Source organism: Jatropha curcas, chromosome 6 (assembly GCF_041381405.1).
Source record: "Jatropha curcas cultivar XTBG-Jc1 chromosome 6, XTBG_Jcur_1.0, whole genome shotgun sequence".
NCBI lineage: Eukaryota > Viridiplantae > Streptophyta > Magnoliopsida > Malpighiales > Euphorbiaceae > Jatropha > Jatropha curcas.
The window spans coordinates 1,608,697-1,628,091 of NC_143156.1; the positions used below are offsets into that span (position 1 = coordinate 1,608,697).

Below are 19,395 nucleotides of genomic sequence, written 5' to 3' on the forward strand. Positions count from 1 at the left end.
ATATTAAAAATTATAAATATTCACTCAAAATTCAAATATACAATCTAAGCATTAAAATAAATTATTTGAAAAACTAAATGAATTAAGTTGTTTTTCTCTAGTGGCATGCTTATATTGATTAGCAAACGCTAAAAAAGTAATTAATTCTTAAATAATCAAGTTTAATTAGCATATTTTAAAGCAAAATAGTTAATATATCAAAAATTAAAAAGGAGAATGATAGAATAAGGATCTATATTAATCAAATACGGGTTGTTTTAGAATAATGCTATATATTTAACTTTCTGACAATTCTATTTTTTAAGGAAATCTCAATAATATTACAAATATTTATAACATATTTGTTTTGGTATAATATTATAATTTTAAAAAAAGAATATGTATATATGATAGCGTTATTCTAGTTTTTCTTTTATTTTTCTCCTTAGAGATTTTAATTTTCTATGCTATTATCAAATTAAATTAATATTTAATAACTATATTCTAATTTAAAACCTGTTTCATAAAATTAATTGTTTTATCAACTGTTTAATCAGTGTATTTTAAATATTAAAAGAAATATAATGTTTCATATAATTTACAATATTAATAATAAAAATAGTTCTTTATCTTAGTAAGTTGTTGAAAATTTCTAATGGGATATATTATTATTACTCTTATATTATAAATAAAAAATATATTTAGCACTTGTCAAAATAAAAAAAAAAAAATTCAATTTCGGAATGTTGAAAGGAAATGAAAAGGATCGTGCACGTGTCGTCCTTGAATGCACATTTGGCATTCATGCATGCGGAACTTTCCGCTTTCCAGCAAATTACGTGGCTCCTTAAACACAGACTCTTCCTTTTGCAATCCCTTCTAATGTAAATAATAAAATGACAGTACTTCCTAAATATATATAAAAAAAAGTATTTAGGTGATCGTTTTATCTCAAAATATAAATTATTTTGAGTATTTTATAAAGTAATAAATTATATTTTTTTTAATATCATTCTTATTTATATTAGATATGATAATCACATTAACAAGTTATTTTTAATTTTAAGATAAATAATAATTTAATCAAATTATTTTTAAATTTATTATAATTTATGAGAATTAAATTTTTTAATTTTCGTATAAAAATTTTAAACGACTTCTGTTTTGAAATAGAGGGAGACGGAGTAATAGTAAAAGCTTAAATGTTTTTATATTTTCTTGTTTTTCTTAAGTTGCAAAATATATGTCATTTTATCATTCCAACACAATTTTTTTTCCCCTTACAACACCTTTACTAAACCTATTTTCATAGTAATTACAATTTCACCCTAAATAGTGATGAAAGTTCTAGGAAGACTAACATATTGAGAAAATTGAATGACAATAATTAAGCCTCCAAGGATATTATAGAACTTTTCTTATTTATTTTTATAAAATTTAAAATATTAATTAACTTTTTTAATCCATGTCCCGTAGAAAAAAAAGTATATATATTTAGGCTTGTTTATTAAATAAATAAATTAAAAATTTTTGAATAAAATTTATATTCGCAAGCTTAGACAAGCTTAAATTCGAGTTTGAATTTATATATAAGCACGGTTTTTACTAAAAAAAATTATAAATTATAAACAAGTCGAATTTGAGTTTAACAACGGCAAAATAAATTGTGCTCATACTTGTTTTTTTTTAGCTCGAACTCAAATTTATTTATGCTCAACGCACTCATTTAATGTCTAATTTAGATTATTTACATATCTTAATATTTATCAAAGCATTAAAATATTAAATTAAACAAAATGTGAAACATATTGAATTCGTAATGCTTTTGGTGCTTTTGATGGACTAATAACTCATTTTTATGGTATGAAAAATGAATTTAAATTTTGGGAATATTTATAATAATTAATTTCCAATTAGAGTTTCAAACATTTTTTTTTTAAACAACTTTTTCTTTTCTTCTTAAATATATCAGAATCAAAGTATAGGCAGATAAAAATGGAACACCTCCGAGGAAAAGATTTGAGCTCAGCCATATTGTAAAGATGGAACAGAGTTGAGAGTTTGAACGGAGACAATAGCCCAACAACTATCAAAATGAACCCACTAAAACCCAGTTATGATAGGCTAATGTATGAATCCAAACAACTGGATCTACGTAGGGTGAAAATTAGATTTTTAAGTGATGGGTTAAAGTTTCGATTAAAAGTTAATCAAACCAAATTAACAAATTAACCTACTATCGAAATTACGTGGTTTTTGATAAGTAGATAATAAAAATTAAGAACATTTCAGTTATTTTTTTCTAAAAAAATTAATAATTTCAGTTAATGTTTATTTTGATTAAAATCAATTAATTAATCACAGTATCGATTAAATTCGATCGGTTAATTTCTTTGAATTTCAGCATGGTTAATAGTCGAAATTAATTGGACTACAATGATTCGGTTAAAAGATTAATTTGATTAATTCAAAAAAAATTGGTTAAGAATATTATTCTAATCGGCCGAATGCTCGCCTGTAAATCTATATATGATCTGCTCAATGAATATTGAATCAAACCAAAATTTAAATTAATGCTTTTTTTTAAATATTATTTCCAAAGATAGTTGACACAAGGAATATTTTCTTTCAACCAAAATGAATGTGATCATCATAAGCAGGATTTGGTAGAATTATAAGTAATTTCACATAATTTATAGGTAATTCTAATTTATATTTTTTTTTTGCTTTTTTATATATGTGTTTTGGTTTAGATCGAAACCATACAAATAAAATTAATTTGAAAATATAATTTACTACGGTTAATCCTATCGTCTATTAATATTTATAAATAAACTTTATAATGCTAAAAAAATTATAATTATTTAATTCATAATGATATTTGAATTTAAATTAATTGATTTAACAATCTTTAAAAATAAATTCACCCAGTTGAATAAAATCTCAAAATATTGAAATTGAAAAAAAAAAAGAAAAAAAAGTTGCCAAACGAGGGTGGGAAACAAGTAATTGTGTGAAATTCCAAAAAAGCCCTCATAACTTCTTCCCATTCATTCGTCTCTAACCGACTTTGTTTTACTTGCATGATAAGGATTTCCTAATCCTCTTCGGACACGCTATTATATTTCCCTATATATAACCCCAAGTCATTCTAAAGCTGACCATCTCTGTTCTGCTCGAACATGGCAAAACTTCCTTCAACTGGCGAAAAAAGAACGATCCAGAAGAAGAAGAAGATGAACATCTCGTTTTCAGACTGGGAATTGGACGTCGAATTGCATGTCGCTCAGTTGTTACTGCAACTAAGCAACACCCACAGCCTCCCCCACCACCATCACAAGGAGGAGAGGTATGGCGGCGCCAGCAATGAAAGTGGTGGATCATCTAGTACTAGTAGTATTACTTTGGAGGAGGAAGAAGAAGAAGCAGATGGGTATCCTAAGAGAAGAATGAAGAGGTTTAGATTGGTTGATCAAATTTATAAGTCCACAAAACCTATCAATACATGCTAGAATGGGTGTGGGTTTCAATTTTCATGGATACTGTATAACTGTATATATTTTGTTGTCTATTATTAGTTAAGTACTAATGAATTTCAAATCAAGGCCAAAAGAGCCAAGAGATTTTGTATATATGACTCTAATTTATATAATTCAAAAATCAAATATAGTTGTATTAGTTTTTGTCTAATTAATCAATTTGCAGTCTTTGTAATGATGAAGATATTTTTTTCACAACAAGTTTAATTGTTAATCACTTATACGAAATATAACAATTATAGCTTGATTTAAAGAATCTGATCGTGTTAATAGGACATTGAATTTATGCCATAAGTGATAAATACATTACATTTCGTCGTAATTTACGCTCACCATTTAACTCGATGACCTTTAAGAGGTTAACAACAATAACCTCAAAAGAGATTTAATAAAACTCAATGTTCAAGGTCTACCAAAATAAATAGATCTGAGAACATACATGCAAAATATCTTTCAAAAAGACATGGATGTAAGGTAGAAAAAGATATAAAACAAACTAAAAAACCATGAACAAAGAAAATGGGTGACTACGGAAAAAATACTTGTCGATCATCGCTGAGAAGAGAGACAAGAGGGGTAGAGACAAAGGTGAAGGAAAATAGAGAAAGTTAAATTTTGTTTAAGATTAATGATTAACAAATAATTAAGATGTTAGGATTGTGTCATTAATCGTATATTCTTGATCTTTTAAATTTCATTCCTTGTCCGTTCAACTCGCTCTGAATAATCCACCTTTTGTTTGGATTATCACCAATGTAATTATAAAAGGCTAACTTTTTAGAAATTTTAGACCAAACTTTTATAATTTATTGTGTCTTTAAAAGATTAAAATTGCAAGATCTCACTTTTTTTTTTTCAAGCTAAAACCTCTTATGATACTAAAATTTATTACAACAATGAATAATGATATTCTATTCTAAAATAATAATCAATTATATTTGAATGGAAAAGTATTTTGCCTCTTGCAATGGAAACTAAGTTTGAAAGTTCTTTCAATGCGGGAAGTAAGTTTCTAACATGTTGATTTAAAGGCTTAGGGCAAAACGACAAGAATTGGATAACCAAAACAAATTTAATATTGAGCTTGCATTAAGTTCTTATTAAGTTTTTAAGGTGAATTTGACAAAATAAAAGGGTAGGATAACCACAAAAAGATAATTATTCTCAAGCGTTATTTTAAAAAATATATTATTAATTATTTCTCATGTTTTTAATGTAAAGATGATGGCTGTGTTCAGCAATAACTTTTTAAGTAGCTTTTAGCGTTTTGATAACGCTACTTTTTATAGTATTTGGTAACATCGCATATGAACTAGCTTTTGAAAATTAAGATAACGCTAAACGCCACTTTTAATAGTGTTTGGTAACATCGCATTTGAACTAACTTTTAAAGATTAAAGAGCATTTTATGAAAAGTTAACTCATGTAATGTTTAACTTTTAGCATTTCATGAAAAACTGCTCAAACAGCTAATAACTAAATGCTACTAAAACAATTAACAGCTACCAAAACAACTAATTTTGCGAACAAACTGTTGAAATGTGTTTATAATTTCACATCGGATAAATATACTAATACTAAGTGGCATATAATGAAAATGACGAACCAACCAAAATGGTTTAGATTATTTTGTATTAAAGATAAATCTAACTTATGAATTCAATATGAAATAAATAATTGAATCTAATTAACTTGCTGGCCTTGGTCCTTCACACAAACCCGTTACAAATTAGAGAAAAACCATCTATAGTGAAATTACAGGATTCATGAATGAGAAATTTTTTTCATTTAATTATATTCTAATACCAAGAATTAAACCCTATTAATAAGGTGAAAAGTAAATCTAATTATCAATATATCTAAAATCTCCTAAATTTATTTTCCTATTTACACATTTATATCGTTCGGATTGAAGATGCATTTAGATAGAAATGTGAGGGATAAAACTTATTTATATCCAGTGTTAGTCTAATATGCTATGCCAATTAAAAAAAATTCTTTTAAAAATGTTAGCGTTTTATTTTTTTTATCTTAATATATGATTAGAAATATTCTCGTTTTTCAATCAAAATATTGTTTTGTTAGTTTCGTGTATAAGCGAATTATACATTAAGTGTAGATAAGTCTTTCTCCTCTTTCAATAGTATTGACTAAATTTCGAACTATTAACTTTTCAATGCATTTTTGAATAGAAATTACTTATCTATTGTTGACGTATGATCCATTTATACATTAAACTAATAAAAAAAATTAGAACTATTTTTCACTGTTCACTAAAGAAAAAGAATAATAATAATACTGATTTTTAAAAGAAATTCTTTATGGTAATTGGTAATTGATTCATGAAGATTACGTTGGCCCATTAAATTAATTTATACTATATTATTGAATTTATTATGTTGTGCAAATAGGACTAGACGGAAAGAAAACATTAAAAATTTAAAAGCTTTTTCCATGACTCGATGAATCGGGACAATGCAACTCGAGAGGAACCGCCTTCGCCTACCGCTGCTTTGGCTGCGATTTTCATGTCAATGGCTTTCTCTCTAACCGAGTTACCAGCTTCCGAGCCCATCAATTCACAAACTCGCTCCTCCACCTCCAAAGCAGTAACAAATCCATTTTCGGACTCAATGATTGGCAAAGCAATTTTCATTTCTTCCACCAACAACACTTTGTTTATCTTTTGCTCTGCATAAAGCGGCCATGCCACCATTGGCACTCCAGCACACACTGCTTCAAGTACCGAGTTCCACCCACAATGAGTCACAAACCCACCCACCGAGCTGTGATTCAACACTGCTACTTGAGTAGCCCATGATTTTACCACAAGTCCCCTCTCCCTGGTTCGATCCACGAAACCTTTAGGAAGCAATGAGTCCAAGTCTGGCTCTGGCTCAGTTGAAAGAGCCAAGATTTGGTTATTAGAAGGTGGATTACGCACAACCCATAAGAACCTTTGTCCACTTCTCTCCAGCCCAATTGCTATCTCCCTTAACTGTTTTTTTTCGAACCTCCCTAAGCTACCAAAACACAAAAAAATAACACTTTGACTCGGTTGCGACTCAAGCCACGTTAAATACTCTATTTCATGCCCACCATCTGTTAGATTCATGGTTTCTATCAATGGCCCAACACAGTAAATAGGTGATATGGCGTTGCCTTTGGGTAGACCTAGTCCATCTAATATTGCTTTGACTTCTCTACTCTCTAGAAACTCAAAGGTGTTAATGATAATCCCCGATGACTTCGGTAAACCAACAGCCACGTCTAGAAAGCTTTCGTAGACATCACCGGAGCGATCAAGGACTGGTTTAGGCAAGTCGGACAACTTTATTGGCGGCAAACCCGGCACGTCAAGAAAAGCACTGCGATCTTTAAAAGTAGTATTATTTTGATGAATAACAGGAAGATATAGCGTGAGAGCAAGACTACCAGCACAAGCAGAATAAAAGAAATAAGCAGGGATGTTAAGTTGGGCAACAACAGAAAGAGAAGCAACACAAAAGAAGTCAATAATTAGAGCGTTAATGGAGTAGCTTTTGGAGATGGAGAGTAGGGTTTGGTGGAGAAGAGAATTACTAAGACGGATAACCTCAAAGATTTTGGTTTCATGATTTGTTGAAGGAAGATGATGAACCTTGATTGAGGGAATGGTAGTTGCAACTTGGGAAATGTAAGAGGAAATGGATACTGTAGTAGTTTGAGAGGCAGAGATGATGATTATGTGGATTGAAAGAGAAGGTTGATGGGTGAGTATGAGCTTACCTAGCTCTAGAATAGGTTTCAAGTGACCCATGGCTGGTATTGTATAAAGAACTATAGCTTCCTCCATCGTTTCTTTAGAGATAGTTTGGACAAATACTTCAATTTTTGAAGGGATAATAAAGAATTAGGTAGCTCTTCACACCACAATTGCCTATAATGCTTACCACAAGAACTGAGGCTTATAGTGCTAACCGTAAGATTTGGTGGTTGGAGGATGATATGCTAATAAATTTTATTTAGCACAAATTTAATTTTAACACATAAGATTTAAGACCTCATGATTATTAATTTGGTAAGTAAAGAGGAAGAGTATTCCTATTATTCAGTGACGTAAATATTTAAGCATTTAAAAGTTAAAAAGAGTGTTAAAAAATTATTTCTATTCAACACTGCTATTTTACATGTAGATTAATATCTAAATGCTAACAGTTGTTAATAGTTATTGGACCAACTAATGTTCCTCAACAAGACATAATTTACATTATTAATTTAAAATGCTTCGAATTAATTATCTATTTTTTTAATTAAAACTCAACAAGTGAAAATATTATTTTATCAATAATATTGTTTTATCAATTATTTTTGTCTTTTTATTAAAAAATAAAATTAAAAGAGTAATAAAATTACTTTATTTAAATATTTTTCTTAATTTTCAAGTAAAGGCAAATTAAATTGTTATTTATGATAGAGTGGAAAGAAGTATTTAGAACTACTATTTCCGTAGAATATAAAAATTCATTGGATAAGTAACTTTCGACCTTTAATATGATGAGATAAGGCTGCACCTTCAAGTCAGGCGGAAGTATTCCATTGGTCAGAGCCCTAAATCGAAAATAATTACTATTTTTACTTCATAATATTTGTCACATTTTAAAAAATAATTTATTTTCAAACAATTGTTATATTTATGGGTTTTAATGATTCATGAAGATTACGTTGGCCCATTAAATCTATACTATATTATTGAATTTACCCATTGTATTGGATCAATAATTATTATTTTAATTTAATAATTTTTTTAAAAAAATTAATATTAAATTAAAAGTAATATAATCAATTTATTCAATATTTATTATAACTTAGATAAATTTAATAAATTTCTTAAATGATGTGAAATTTCAAATAAGATAAATAGAGGTAGTACTCAGCTTGCATTGAAATTCGAAATTTATTGTTTTTGCCAAATGGAAAAAGAAAGAAACAAAAAATCCTAAAATTCAATTCTACAAATTTTGATATCTTACGATTTTTTCATAACAACTCGTAACTCTTTAAAACTGATAGTTAGAATTTCCATTTATAATACATCAATATTATATAGATAAAATTTTTAATTAATTGCGAGACTCAGTATATCGAAATAGCATTACGTTGTTTCAATAAAAAATTTAATTTTTCTATAATTAAAATTTAAAATTAAGAGTCACGTAGCCATCCTAATCCATCACAAGAATTTTTTTTTTTTAAACTAAATTATTAGTGAAATTTTCAATTAAGGTGACATAATAAGAGTTGTAACACTATTATTTTTGACAACCATGTAAATTAGAATGAAACCACATAAAAATCATAATTATTATAAAAAAAGAAAATATAAAATACAAAAATTAACTAAAGTTATAAAAATATTAAAATTAAAGGTTTTTTTTTATACTTACACTTGACAACCATGTAAATTAGAATGAAACCACATAAAAATCATAATTATTATAAAAAAACAAAATATAAAATACAAAAATTAACTAAAGTTATAAAAATATTAAAATTAAAGGTTTTTTTTATACTTACGTATCCGTTTTAACAGTTTACAAACCCGTTTAATCTTTGTTCGCCCTTGAAAGTAAAAGGCTAACCGGGTGATGATTTATACATTGTTTTATTCTTTATCTTTAGGATTACACTAAGGTATAACATAGTATGGTTGGACTAGGTTAGAGTTTGGTTGGGTTAGGTTAGACCAAATTATGTATTTCTCTAACCATCTATAATTAAATAAGAGAACAGATAAAAATCTAGTTTAAGTTCAACATGGTAATTATAATTATAATTAGGTTACATATGATGATTTATTCTGCGACAGAAACATAATTATTTTGGTAACAACTGCGGATTTTAAATTACTTTTTTAATAGCACATCAAATTATAGAATTTAAACCAATTATTAATGCTTCCACGACTCGGTGAGTCGAGTCAATGCAACTCGAGAAGAACCACCCTCACTCAATGCTTCCTCAGCGGCAATTTTCATAGCAACAGTCCGCTCTCTGACTGAGTTAACAGTATCTGAGTCCATCAACTCAGTAACCCGCTTCTCCACTTCCGAAACAGCTACAAACCCATTTTTAGACTCATTGATTGGCAAAGCAATTTTCATTTCTTCGACCAGCAACACTTTGTTTATCCTTTGCTCTGCATAAAGCGGCCATACCACCATAGGAACTCCTGCAGACACAGCTTCAAGCACCGAGTTCCATCCACCGTGAGTCACAAACCCACCCACCGAGTTGTGATTCAATACTGCTACTTGAGGAGCCCATGTCTTCACCACATATCCCCTATCCTTGGTTCGATCTAAGAAACCATCAGGAAGCAAGGAATCTAAATCTGGGTCTGACTGCGGGGAAGTGGCTAAGGTTTGGTTATCAGAAGGTGGATTACGCACAACCCACAAAAACCTTTGCCCACTTCTTTCCAACCCAATTGCTATTTCTCTCAATTGTTCCTTTGAAAACAATCCTAAGCTACCAAAACACAGAAAAATAACACTTCGACTCGGTTGTGAATCAAGCCAAGTTAAACACTCAGGCACACCGCCATTTTTTTCAGTGCTAGACGTTATTAATGGCCCAATACAGTAAATGGGTGGCGTGGTCTTATTGGGTACGCATAATCCATCCGATATTGCTTTGAGTGCTCTGGTCTCAAGCGATTCAAAGGTGTTTGCGATAATCCCCACTGAACTTGGAAAACAAGTAGCTGATTCAATAACGTATTCGTACGCCTTATCAGTGCGATCAAGTACTGGTTTTGGCATATCAGAGTAGAGTATGGGTGGCAGACCTGGTGCATCAACAAAGGTGTCGAGGTCTTTCAAACTTTTGGTAGTTTTCTGATGAATGGTGGGAAGATGCAGAAAAAGGGCAAGACAGCCAGCACCTGAAGTAAAGAAAATATAAGCAGGGATGTTGAGTTGGGAAGCAATAGAAAGAGAAGCAGCACAGAAGAAGTCGACAATTAAAGCTTTAATGGTGTGGGTTTTGGAGATAGAAAGTAGGGTTTGATGGAGATGAGGCTTGTTGAGACGAATAACCTCAAAGGTGAGAGTTTCATGGTTATTACTCGTGGTTGTGGAAGGAAGAGTTATGGTGGGAAGATGGTGGAAGTAAACAGAGGGAATGGTGGCAGAAACCATAGAAATGTAAGGGGAAATGGATCCTGCACTGTAAGGTGAAGAAGCAATGAGTATGTGAATGGAAAGAGAAGGTTGGTGGGTTAGTATGAGCTTGCCTAGCTCAACCATTGATATGAAGTGGCTAATTGCAGGTGTTGGGTACAAAACTATTGCCTCCTCCATAGCTCTATCACCTGTTGTTTGTGTTTCGTATGGAAGAGGGATAGAGAGTAGAAACGTGTACACATATAGAGGAAACTATTCAATACAACATAAACATTAGTTGACAGTTAGTTGAGCAAATACATACATATATATATATATATATATATATAATTAACAATGACGAAAGATTTTTTTTATTTTTTATTTGTCATTTCACCTTTGTATCCTTGTGCAAGCTTCCTTGAAGCAGCTTCCACGTCCACAACCATAGAGACTAATAGAAATGCTGGGTTACATCCAACAAGCTTAAGTATAAAAGTTTAATAAACCAAACTAAAAGAAAAGGATTTTCAATGGTTGTCACAAATTACAGACGGAAATGCACCTACCTCAACACTGGTTGGGTCATAAAAAACTTACTCATGAAGGCAGCTGTTAGGATCAGCACACATTTGATCCTAATTAGGTTAGATCTGAGATTCAGTTTGGTGTTTGGTACGAAAGAAAATGAAAGAAAAGGGAAGAATGAGAGGATCCAAAGAAGAGAGAGGAGAAATCAGATTGTCATTTCATTTGTCGAAACGAATGAAACCTTGACACTAACACAGCGAAATAACACTCCTGTTAACAGCTAGTGACTAATGTTACTGCAAATAACTGTACCTACCTACAAAAATGCAGCCTTCGAAAACAATTTCCAGTCTCAAAACCCATAATTTTTTTTTTAATTCCATTTTCATGAAAAGATACAGCGCAAATCTGGCATCCAAATCCATCTTTTCCCACTGGAAACTTGTGTTTTACCTCAGCGCCAGTCATGCAGCTGCTTGGTCTGGCCCACCGGATCTAAAACCTGGACCACGACCACGAGGCCTTCCCCGTACGTCCTTGACCGCTAGAGATTCAGAAATAACTAGGAAAATCAACATATGCATGAACATCACAAGGAAATGGAGCTGTGCCATGTCCAAAATAAAATTGAGTTTACAACAAATGAAATGCCTGAAATTTACAACAAAATAGGAACTTACCACGGGTTTGAGCAGGCATTCCAGCCGGTCCACCATATCCGTTGTAATAACCTGAATCCTGCTTATTTCCCCCACCATACCCTCTTCCACGTCCACGGTAACCCCGACCTCTTCCGCGACCTCTACCTCTACCACCATATCCTCGGCCGCCATCCCAACCCCCATTGCTATGTTCTGCTACACCATTACTATTACCTGATACGAAAAAAAAAAAACATAAATAAACGAACAAATCCTGGATGTTGCATTACTCAACATAATAGAGTAGGTTCATAAGTGACATTGATGCAGCTACAACCAACTTATTCCAAGCATCAGACAATCATAGATAATTAAGGATAACACACATGTGAGTTCACCAACTTGTTATCCCATTGTAGCAAATTTTTTTTATCTATACATCACTTGCACTAACGATTTTCCCAGCCCCCTAAAAATAAAAGTTCGGCTCAAACCGAGCCTTCATTAGAGACTATGTCGTGGCTTCACAAACAGCGATATTTCTTTAAAGATATTGGATGATTAATAACATCTTCTCTATTTCTTCTTCAACCACTAAGACCTTTGCTTTGCATGTTAAGTAAGGCTTTTAGGAAGGCAATATAGATTAAAAACTGAAGTTAAGATAGTGGAAACAAAATACATATGCTCCAAGAAGAGAGAGGAAAAGGAATGAGCAAGTACAAAAAGACAAATGTCAGCTTACCTCGTTCATCATCATATTCAGCTAATGGCTTCACTTGATCAGCTGGGATTGGGAGCTGATATCTGTCATTTGAAAAGAAAGAAAAGTTCAAAAAGCACGTACTGTGATCATTAACTTGCTCGCCCAGATCCTTTACACAAACCCGATACTAATTAGAGACAAACCATCTATAGTGAATTAGAGGATTCATAAATGAGAAAAATTTTCATTTAACTATATTCTAATACCAAGAATTATAACCCTATTAATAAGGTGAAAAGTAAATCCAACTATCAATAAATCTAAAATCTCCTAAATTTATTTTGCTGTTTACACATTTATATTGCTCGGACTGAAGATGCATTTAGATAAAAATGTGAGGGATAAAACTTACGTATATCCAGTGTTAGTCTGATATATTAATCCAATCAAAAAAAAAAAAAAGATTCTTTTAAAAATGTTAGCGTTTTATTTTATTATCTCAGTATATGATTAGAAATACTCTCGTTTTTTAAATCAAAATATTATTTTTGATTTGTTTAGTATATGAGTGTAGATAAATCTTTCTCCTCTTTCAACGGTATTGACTAAATTTTGAACTATTAACTTTTCAATGCATATTGACTAAATTTTGAACTATTAACTTTTCAATGCATTGAATACGAAGGACTTATCTATTTTTGAAGTATGATACATTTATATACCAAAGCAATAAAAAAAATTCATTGGTGATAAAACTATTTTTCACCGTTCACTAAAGAAAAAGAATAATAATGATACTAATTTTTAAAAGAAATTCTTTATAGTAATTGGTAATTGATTCTTGAAGATTACGTTGGCCCATTAAATTTATACTATATTATTGAATTTATTATGTTGTGAAAATAGGACTAGACGGAAAGAAAACATTAAAAATTTAAAAGCTTTTTCCATGACTCGATGAATCGGGACAATGCAACGCGAGAGGAACCGCCTTCGCCTACCGCTGCTTTGGCTGCGATTTTCATGTCAATGGCTTTCTCTCTGACCGAGTTACCAGCTTCCGAGTCCATCAATTCACAAACTCGCTCCTCCACCTCCAAAGCAGTAACAAATCCATTTTCGGACTCAATGATTGGCAAAGCAATTTTCATTTCTTCCACCAACAACACTTTGTTTATCTTTTGCTCTGCATAAAGCGGCCATGCCACCATTTGTTGTGTCCGTGCCCAGGGATCCACATAGTTTGAAAAGAAAAAAAAGAGAAAAACGTGTTATTTAAAAAAGAAGAAAAGTTGGCAATTCTTTTGACAAACTGGAGAGCCGTGAATGAGTTATACACGGCTCTCTCTTACAGGAGAGGAGATTGCCAAGCCTCACAGCACACAAAAGAAAGCTAAGAAAAATGTAGAGAGAGCTATGTAGTTTTATGAAGGGTTTCCTAAAATTAGAAGAGAGAAAAATAGTGAGAAAATTATTTTGGGGTGTTTTTGGGAAACACTTTGTGTGTCACTATTTTTGTATTACTCTCTGTGTACCTACTATTATTAATAGTGGAAGAATGATTCAGAGTTTGTCCCGTAGACGTAGTCCTAAACATTTGAAGGTGAACCACGTAAATTTCTATGTGTCCCATTTCTATTATTCCACTGCCGTAATTATTTTCGTAATTTTATTGTCGGTGCCCCAACAAGTGGTATCAGAGCCGATGCCCAACAACAGGTATCAGAGCTGATGCCTAACAACTGGTATCAAAGCCGAAGGTTTCGGCAGGTCCAGCCGGTCAGATAGCGTTACCGGATCCGTGGATATATTTTGAAAATAAATATACCACGATGAAGAGAAAATTACAACGAGTCCATTGGTGTTGTCCACTCGGAAAGACATTGCAAAATCGACTTAGTGATGAATAGTAAAATAGTAACTCAAAGTTGACGGTGAATAGTACTATTGGTTGCTAAGTCCGTTTAAGTAAGCCCAGCACTATTCACGCATAATACTATTCACCTGTACAGTTACTATTCAAGCATATAATTACTATTCGAGTATACTACTGTTCACTTATACAATTACTATTCACGTATACTACTGTTCACGTATACGGTTTATGTTGGTAATGATTTTCTGCGCAAGTCAAAATGGACAAGTAAAATGATCAGTCTAAATGGCGGGAATTACCATATATGGAGAAATGAGAGATCTCTTTATGGTAATTAAAATGCATTTGCCTGTGTTTAGTTGAACTAAACCTGAAGACAAAACTGATGAGGAATGGGCTTTCGAGCATGCGTCCAAATCTCGGTTGTAGGTTTGATGATGAATGTTTCTGTAGCACCTTCAGAAATGGTCAATAGAAGCTCACAAAAGATTTATTTGTGATAGCTAAAGGAATGACAACTCTGGCAAGAAAGAACATACTACCTGGATTGGATGAAGTTCACCTAGACAAGTGTCCTGATTGTATGGCGGGAAAGCTAAACAGTGTAGCTTTCAAGATTACCCCTTCTTCTAGAATGAAGAATGTATTAAATCTGATTCATTCATTTTTGTGTGGACCATTGACAATGTCATATGGTGGAAATCGATATTTTGTGATATTTATCGATGGTCATTCTAGGAAGACATGTGTATACACATTGAAGTCTTATAAACCTGGTTGAGAGATAGACAGGCAAGAAGCTGAAGTGTATCAGGACAAATAATGGTGGAGAATACACTGGGCCATTTGATGCTTTCTGCAAAGAGCATGGCATTCGACATCAAACGACACCTTCCTAAACGCCGCAACTGAACAGTTTGGCTGAGAGGATGAACAGAACTTTGATGGAGAGAGTCAGATGTCTACTCTCACATGCAAAGTTGTCTAAAAGATTTGGGGTGAAGCGTTACTCACAGCGGTTTGTCGTTCACTCTGTTTCCCTCTACAATATGATACTCTAGAGAGAGTATGGTTAGGAAAGCATGTTTCCTTTGATCATTTGCGAGTGTTTGGTTGCAAAGCCTTCGTATATGTCCCGAAGGATGAACGGTCTAATCTTGATGTCAAGACTAGACGGTGTGTATTCATTGGCTATGGCCAATAAGTTTTATGACCCAATCCAAAAGACGATTATAAGAAATCGTGATGCTGTATTTGTTGAAGATCAGACTAATGAAGATATGGAAGCAGAGTGCCAATAGATTTGATGAAGACTCAACAGACATACAGAGAGTTCCTCCAATAGAACGCAGACGAATTGGAGATGAAGAAAATGTTCCACAAGAACAAGTGCCAGAGTTAGAAAATCCAGAAGTTCCTCATGAAAATGAACCAGATGAAGATTATGGTGTTCATGTTCAGCCACCAGCACCGGAAGGTTCTCAAACATTAAGAAGATCCAGTAGAGTTTGACAACCATCTACTAGATATCCAGTCAAAGAGTATGTACTGACGACTGACGGGGGAGAAAGTGAAAGCTTTGAAGAAGCTATGGGAAATGAACACAAGAGGAACTGGATTGAAGCCATGCAAGATGAAACGAAGTCCTTGCATGAGGATGAAACATTTGAACTAATGAAGTTGTCTAAAGGCAAGAAAGCTTTGAAGAACAAGTGGGTGTTCAGAATCAAGCAGGAAGAACACAGCTCCCAACCACAATTCAAAGTTAGACTGGTTGTGAAAGGATTTAATCAAAGAAAGGGTATTGATTTTGATGAAATCTTTTCAGCCTGCATTGAAATTTCGAAATTTATGGTTTTTGCCAAATGGAAAAAGAAAGAAAAAAAAAATCCTCGAAATTCAATTCTACAAATTTTGATATCTTTCTTTTTTTTTTTTTTTTAATAACAACTCGTAGCCCTTTAAAAGTGATAGAATTTCCATTTATAATACATCAATATTATATAGACAAATTTTTAAATTAATTGCGAGGCTCAATATATCGAAATACCATTACGTGTTTCAATAAAAAATTTAATTTTTGTATAATTAAATTTAAAATTAAGAGTCACATAGCCAACCTAATCCATCACAACAATTTTTTTTTTTTTTTTTTACTAAATTATTAGTGAAATTTTCAATTAAGGTGATATATAAGAGTTGTAACGCTATTCTTTTTGACAACCATGTAAATTAGAATGAAACCACATAAAAATCATAATTATTATAAAAAAAACAAAATGTAAAATACAAAAATTAACTAAAGTTATAAAAATATTAAAATTGAAGTTTTTTTTTATAATTACACGAAGTATCAAAGCCATGTCCACTTTAACAGTCTATAAATCCGATTAATTCATACTCGCCCTCGGAAGCAAATGGCTAACCGGGGAATGATTTGTACATGGTTTTATACTTTATCTTTAGGAGCACACTAACGTATAACATAGCATGGCTGGATTAGGTTAAAGTTTGGTTGGGTTAGGTTAGACCAAATTATGTTTTTCTCTAATTATCTATAATTAAATAAATAGAACAAATAAAAATCTAGTTTAAGCTCAACATGGCATTATAAGAATAAGAATAAAAGAGTTATATGTGATGATTTATTCTGCGACAGAAAAAGAATTATTTAGGTAACAACTGCAGATTTCAAATCACTTTCTTAATAGGACATCAAATTATAGAATATAAACCAATTATTAATGCTTCCACAACTCGGTGAGTCGGGTCAATGCAACTCGAGAAGAACCACCCTCACTCAATGCTTCCTCAGCGGCAATTTTCATAGCAATAGTCCGCTCTCTAACTGAGTTACCTGACTCTGAGTCCATCAACTTAGTAACCCGCTTCTCCACTTCCGAAGCAGCTACAAACCCATTTTTAGACTCGTTGATTGGCAAAGCAATTTTCATCTCTTCGACCAGCAACACTTTGTTTATCCTTTGCTCTGCATAAAGCGGCCATACCACCATAGGAACTCCTGCAGACACAGATTCAAGTACCGAGTTCCATCCACCGTGAGTAACAAACCCACCCAGCGAGTTGTGATTCAATGCTGCTACTTGAGGAGCCCATGTCTTCACCACATATCCCCTATCCTTGGTTCGATCTAAGAAACCATCAGGAAGCAAGGAATCTAAATCTGGGTCTGACTGCGGGGAAGTGGCTAAGGTTTGGTTATCAGAAGGTGGATTACGGACAACCCACAAAAACCTTTGCCCACTTCGTTCTAACCCAATTGCTATTTCTCTCAATTGTTCCTTTGAAAACAATCCTAAGCTACCAAAACACAGAAAAATAACTCTTCGACTCGGTTGTGAATCAAGCCAAGCTAAACACTCAGGCACACCGCCATTTTTTTCATTGCTGGACGTTATTAATGGTCCAATACAGTAAATAGGTGGCGTGGTCTTATTGGGTATGCATAATCCATCTGATATTGCTTTGAGTGCTCTGGTCTCAAGAGATTCAAAGGTGTTTGTGATAATCCCCACTGAACTTGGCAAACAAGCAGCTGATTCTATAAAGTATTCGTACGCCTTATCAGTGCGATCAAGTACTGGTTTTGGCATATCAGAGTAGAGTATGGGTGGCAGACCTGGTACATCAACAAAGGTGTCGAGGCCTTTGAAACTTTTGGTAGTTTTCTGATGAATGGTGGGAAGATGCAGAAAAAGGGCAAGACAGCCAGCACCTGAAGTAAAGAAAAAATAAGCAGGGATGTTGAGTTGGGAGGCAACAGAAAGAGAAGCAGCACAGAAGAAGTCGACAATTAAAGCTTTAATGGTGTGGGTTTTGGAGATAGAAAGTAGGGTTTGATGGAGATGAGGCTTGTTGAGACGAATAACCTCAAAGGTGAGAGTTTCATGGTTATTACTCGTGGTTGTGGAAGGAAGAGTTATGGTGGGAAGATGGTGGAAGTAAACAGAGGGAATGGTGGCAGAAACCATAGAAATGTAAGAGGAAATGGATCCTGTACTGTAAGGTGAAGAAGCAAGGAGTATGTGAATGGAAAGAGAAGGTTGGTGGGTTAGTATGAGCTTGCCTAGCTCAACCATTGATATGAAGTGGCCAATTGCAGGTGTTGGGTACAAAACTATTGCCTCCTCCATAGCTCTATCACCTGGTGTTTGTGTTTCGTATGGAAGAGGGATAGAGAGTAGAAACGTGTACACATATAGAGGAAACTATTCAATACAACATAACCATTAGTTGACAGTTAGTTGAGCAAATACATATATATATATATATATAAAATTAACAATGACGAAAGATTTTTTTTATTTTTTATTTGTCATTTCACCTTTGTATCCTTGTGCAAGCTTCCTTGAAGCAGCTTCCACGTCCACAACCATAGAGACTAATAGAAACGCTGGGTTACATCCAACAAGCTTAAGTATAATAGTTGAATAAACCAAACTAAAAGAAAAGGATTTTCAACTGTTGTCACAAATTGCAGACGGAAATGCACCTACCTCAACACTGGTTGGGTCATAAAAAGCTTGCTCATGAAAGCAGCTGTTAGGATCAGCATACATTTGATCCTAATTGGGTTAGATCTGAGATTCAGTTTGGTGTTTGGGAAGAAAGAAATGAAAGAAAAGGGAAGAATGAGAGGATCCAAAGAAGAGAGAGGAGAAATCAGATTGTTATTTCATTTGTCGAAACACAAGTTAGGTCCAAGCAAACTGTATCGGAGCCTATCACATGTATGGCGATAATTAGATAATTAAGACAGAAATGGTGAAAAACGGAGTTCAAGTATCATCAACAAAAATTTGATCTATCAATTAAATAAATTGCTTTAGCAGAGTTTCACTGGTGAAAAGGTTATAACAGTGAAAACTCAAGCGAAAGCATCCAAAGAAAGTGCTAAACTAGAAGAAATCGAGAGAGAGAGAGAGAGAGAGAGAGAGAGAGAGAGAGAGAGAGAGAG

At 32.8% G+C, this 19,395-nt stretch overlaps 3 protein-coding genes across 4 annotated transcripts; all 3 read right to left on the minus strand.

Annotated features, from left to right (window-relative positions):
- Window positions 1-5,880: 5,880 nt before the first annotated feature.
- Window positions 5,881-7,480, minus strand: LOC105628853 (UDP-glycosyltransferase 88A1). Its single transcript, XM_012210331.4, has one exon. It carries the CDS (start codon window positions 7,351-7,353, stop codon window positions 5,950-5,952), a length of 1,404 nt encoding a protein of 467 aa, XP_012065721.2. The 5' UTR covers window positions 7,354-7,480; the 3' UTR covers window positions 5,881-5,949.
- Window positions 7,481-9,278: 1,798 nt separating this feature from the next.
- LOC105628773 (UDP-glycosyltransferase 88A1) lies at window positions 9,279-10,969 on the minus strand. Its single transcript, XM_089722363.1, has one exon. The coding sequence runs from the start codon at window positions 10,859-10,861 to the stop codon at window positions 9,449-9,451; it is 1,413 nt and encodes a 470-aa protein (XP_089578489.1). The 5' UTR covers window positions 10,862-10,969; the 3' UTR covers window positions 9,279-9,448.
- A 6,035-nt stretch (window positions 10,970-17,004) lies between these two features.
- Window positions 17,005-19,286, minus strand: LOC149495210 (UDP-glycosyltransferase 88A1-like). 2 transcript variants are annotated; one of them, XM_089723008.1, is made up of 3 exons: window positions 18,935-19,286; window positions 18,763-18,831; window positions 17,005-18,153 (listed from the first exon to the last, which is right to left on the minus strand). In XM_089723008.1, the coding sequence occupies exons 2-3, from the start codon at window positions 18,812-18,814 to the stop codon at window positions 17,159-17,161; spliced, it is 1,047 nt and encodes a 348-aa protein (XP_089579134.1). In that variant the 5' UTR covers window positions 18,815-18,831; window positions 18,935-19,286; the 3' UTR covers window positions 17,005-17,158. The 2 variants fall into 2 exon arrangements, with proteins under 2 accessions (XP_089579134.1, XP_089579133.1); XM_089723007.1 differs by lacking the exons at window positions 18,763-18,831; window positions 18,935-19,286 and having other exon boundaries at window positions 17,005-18,748.
- Between the last annotated feature and the right edge of the window lie 109 nt (window positions 19,287-19,395).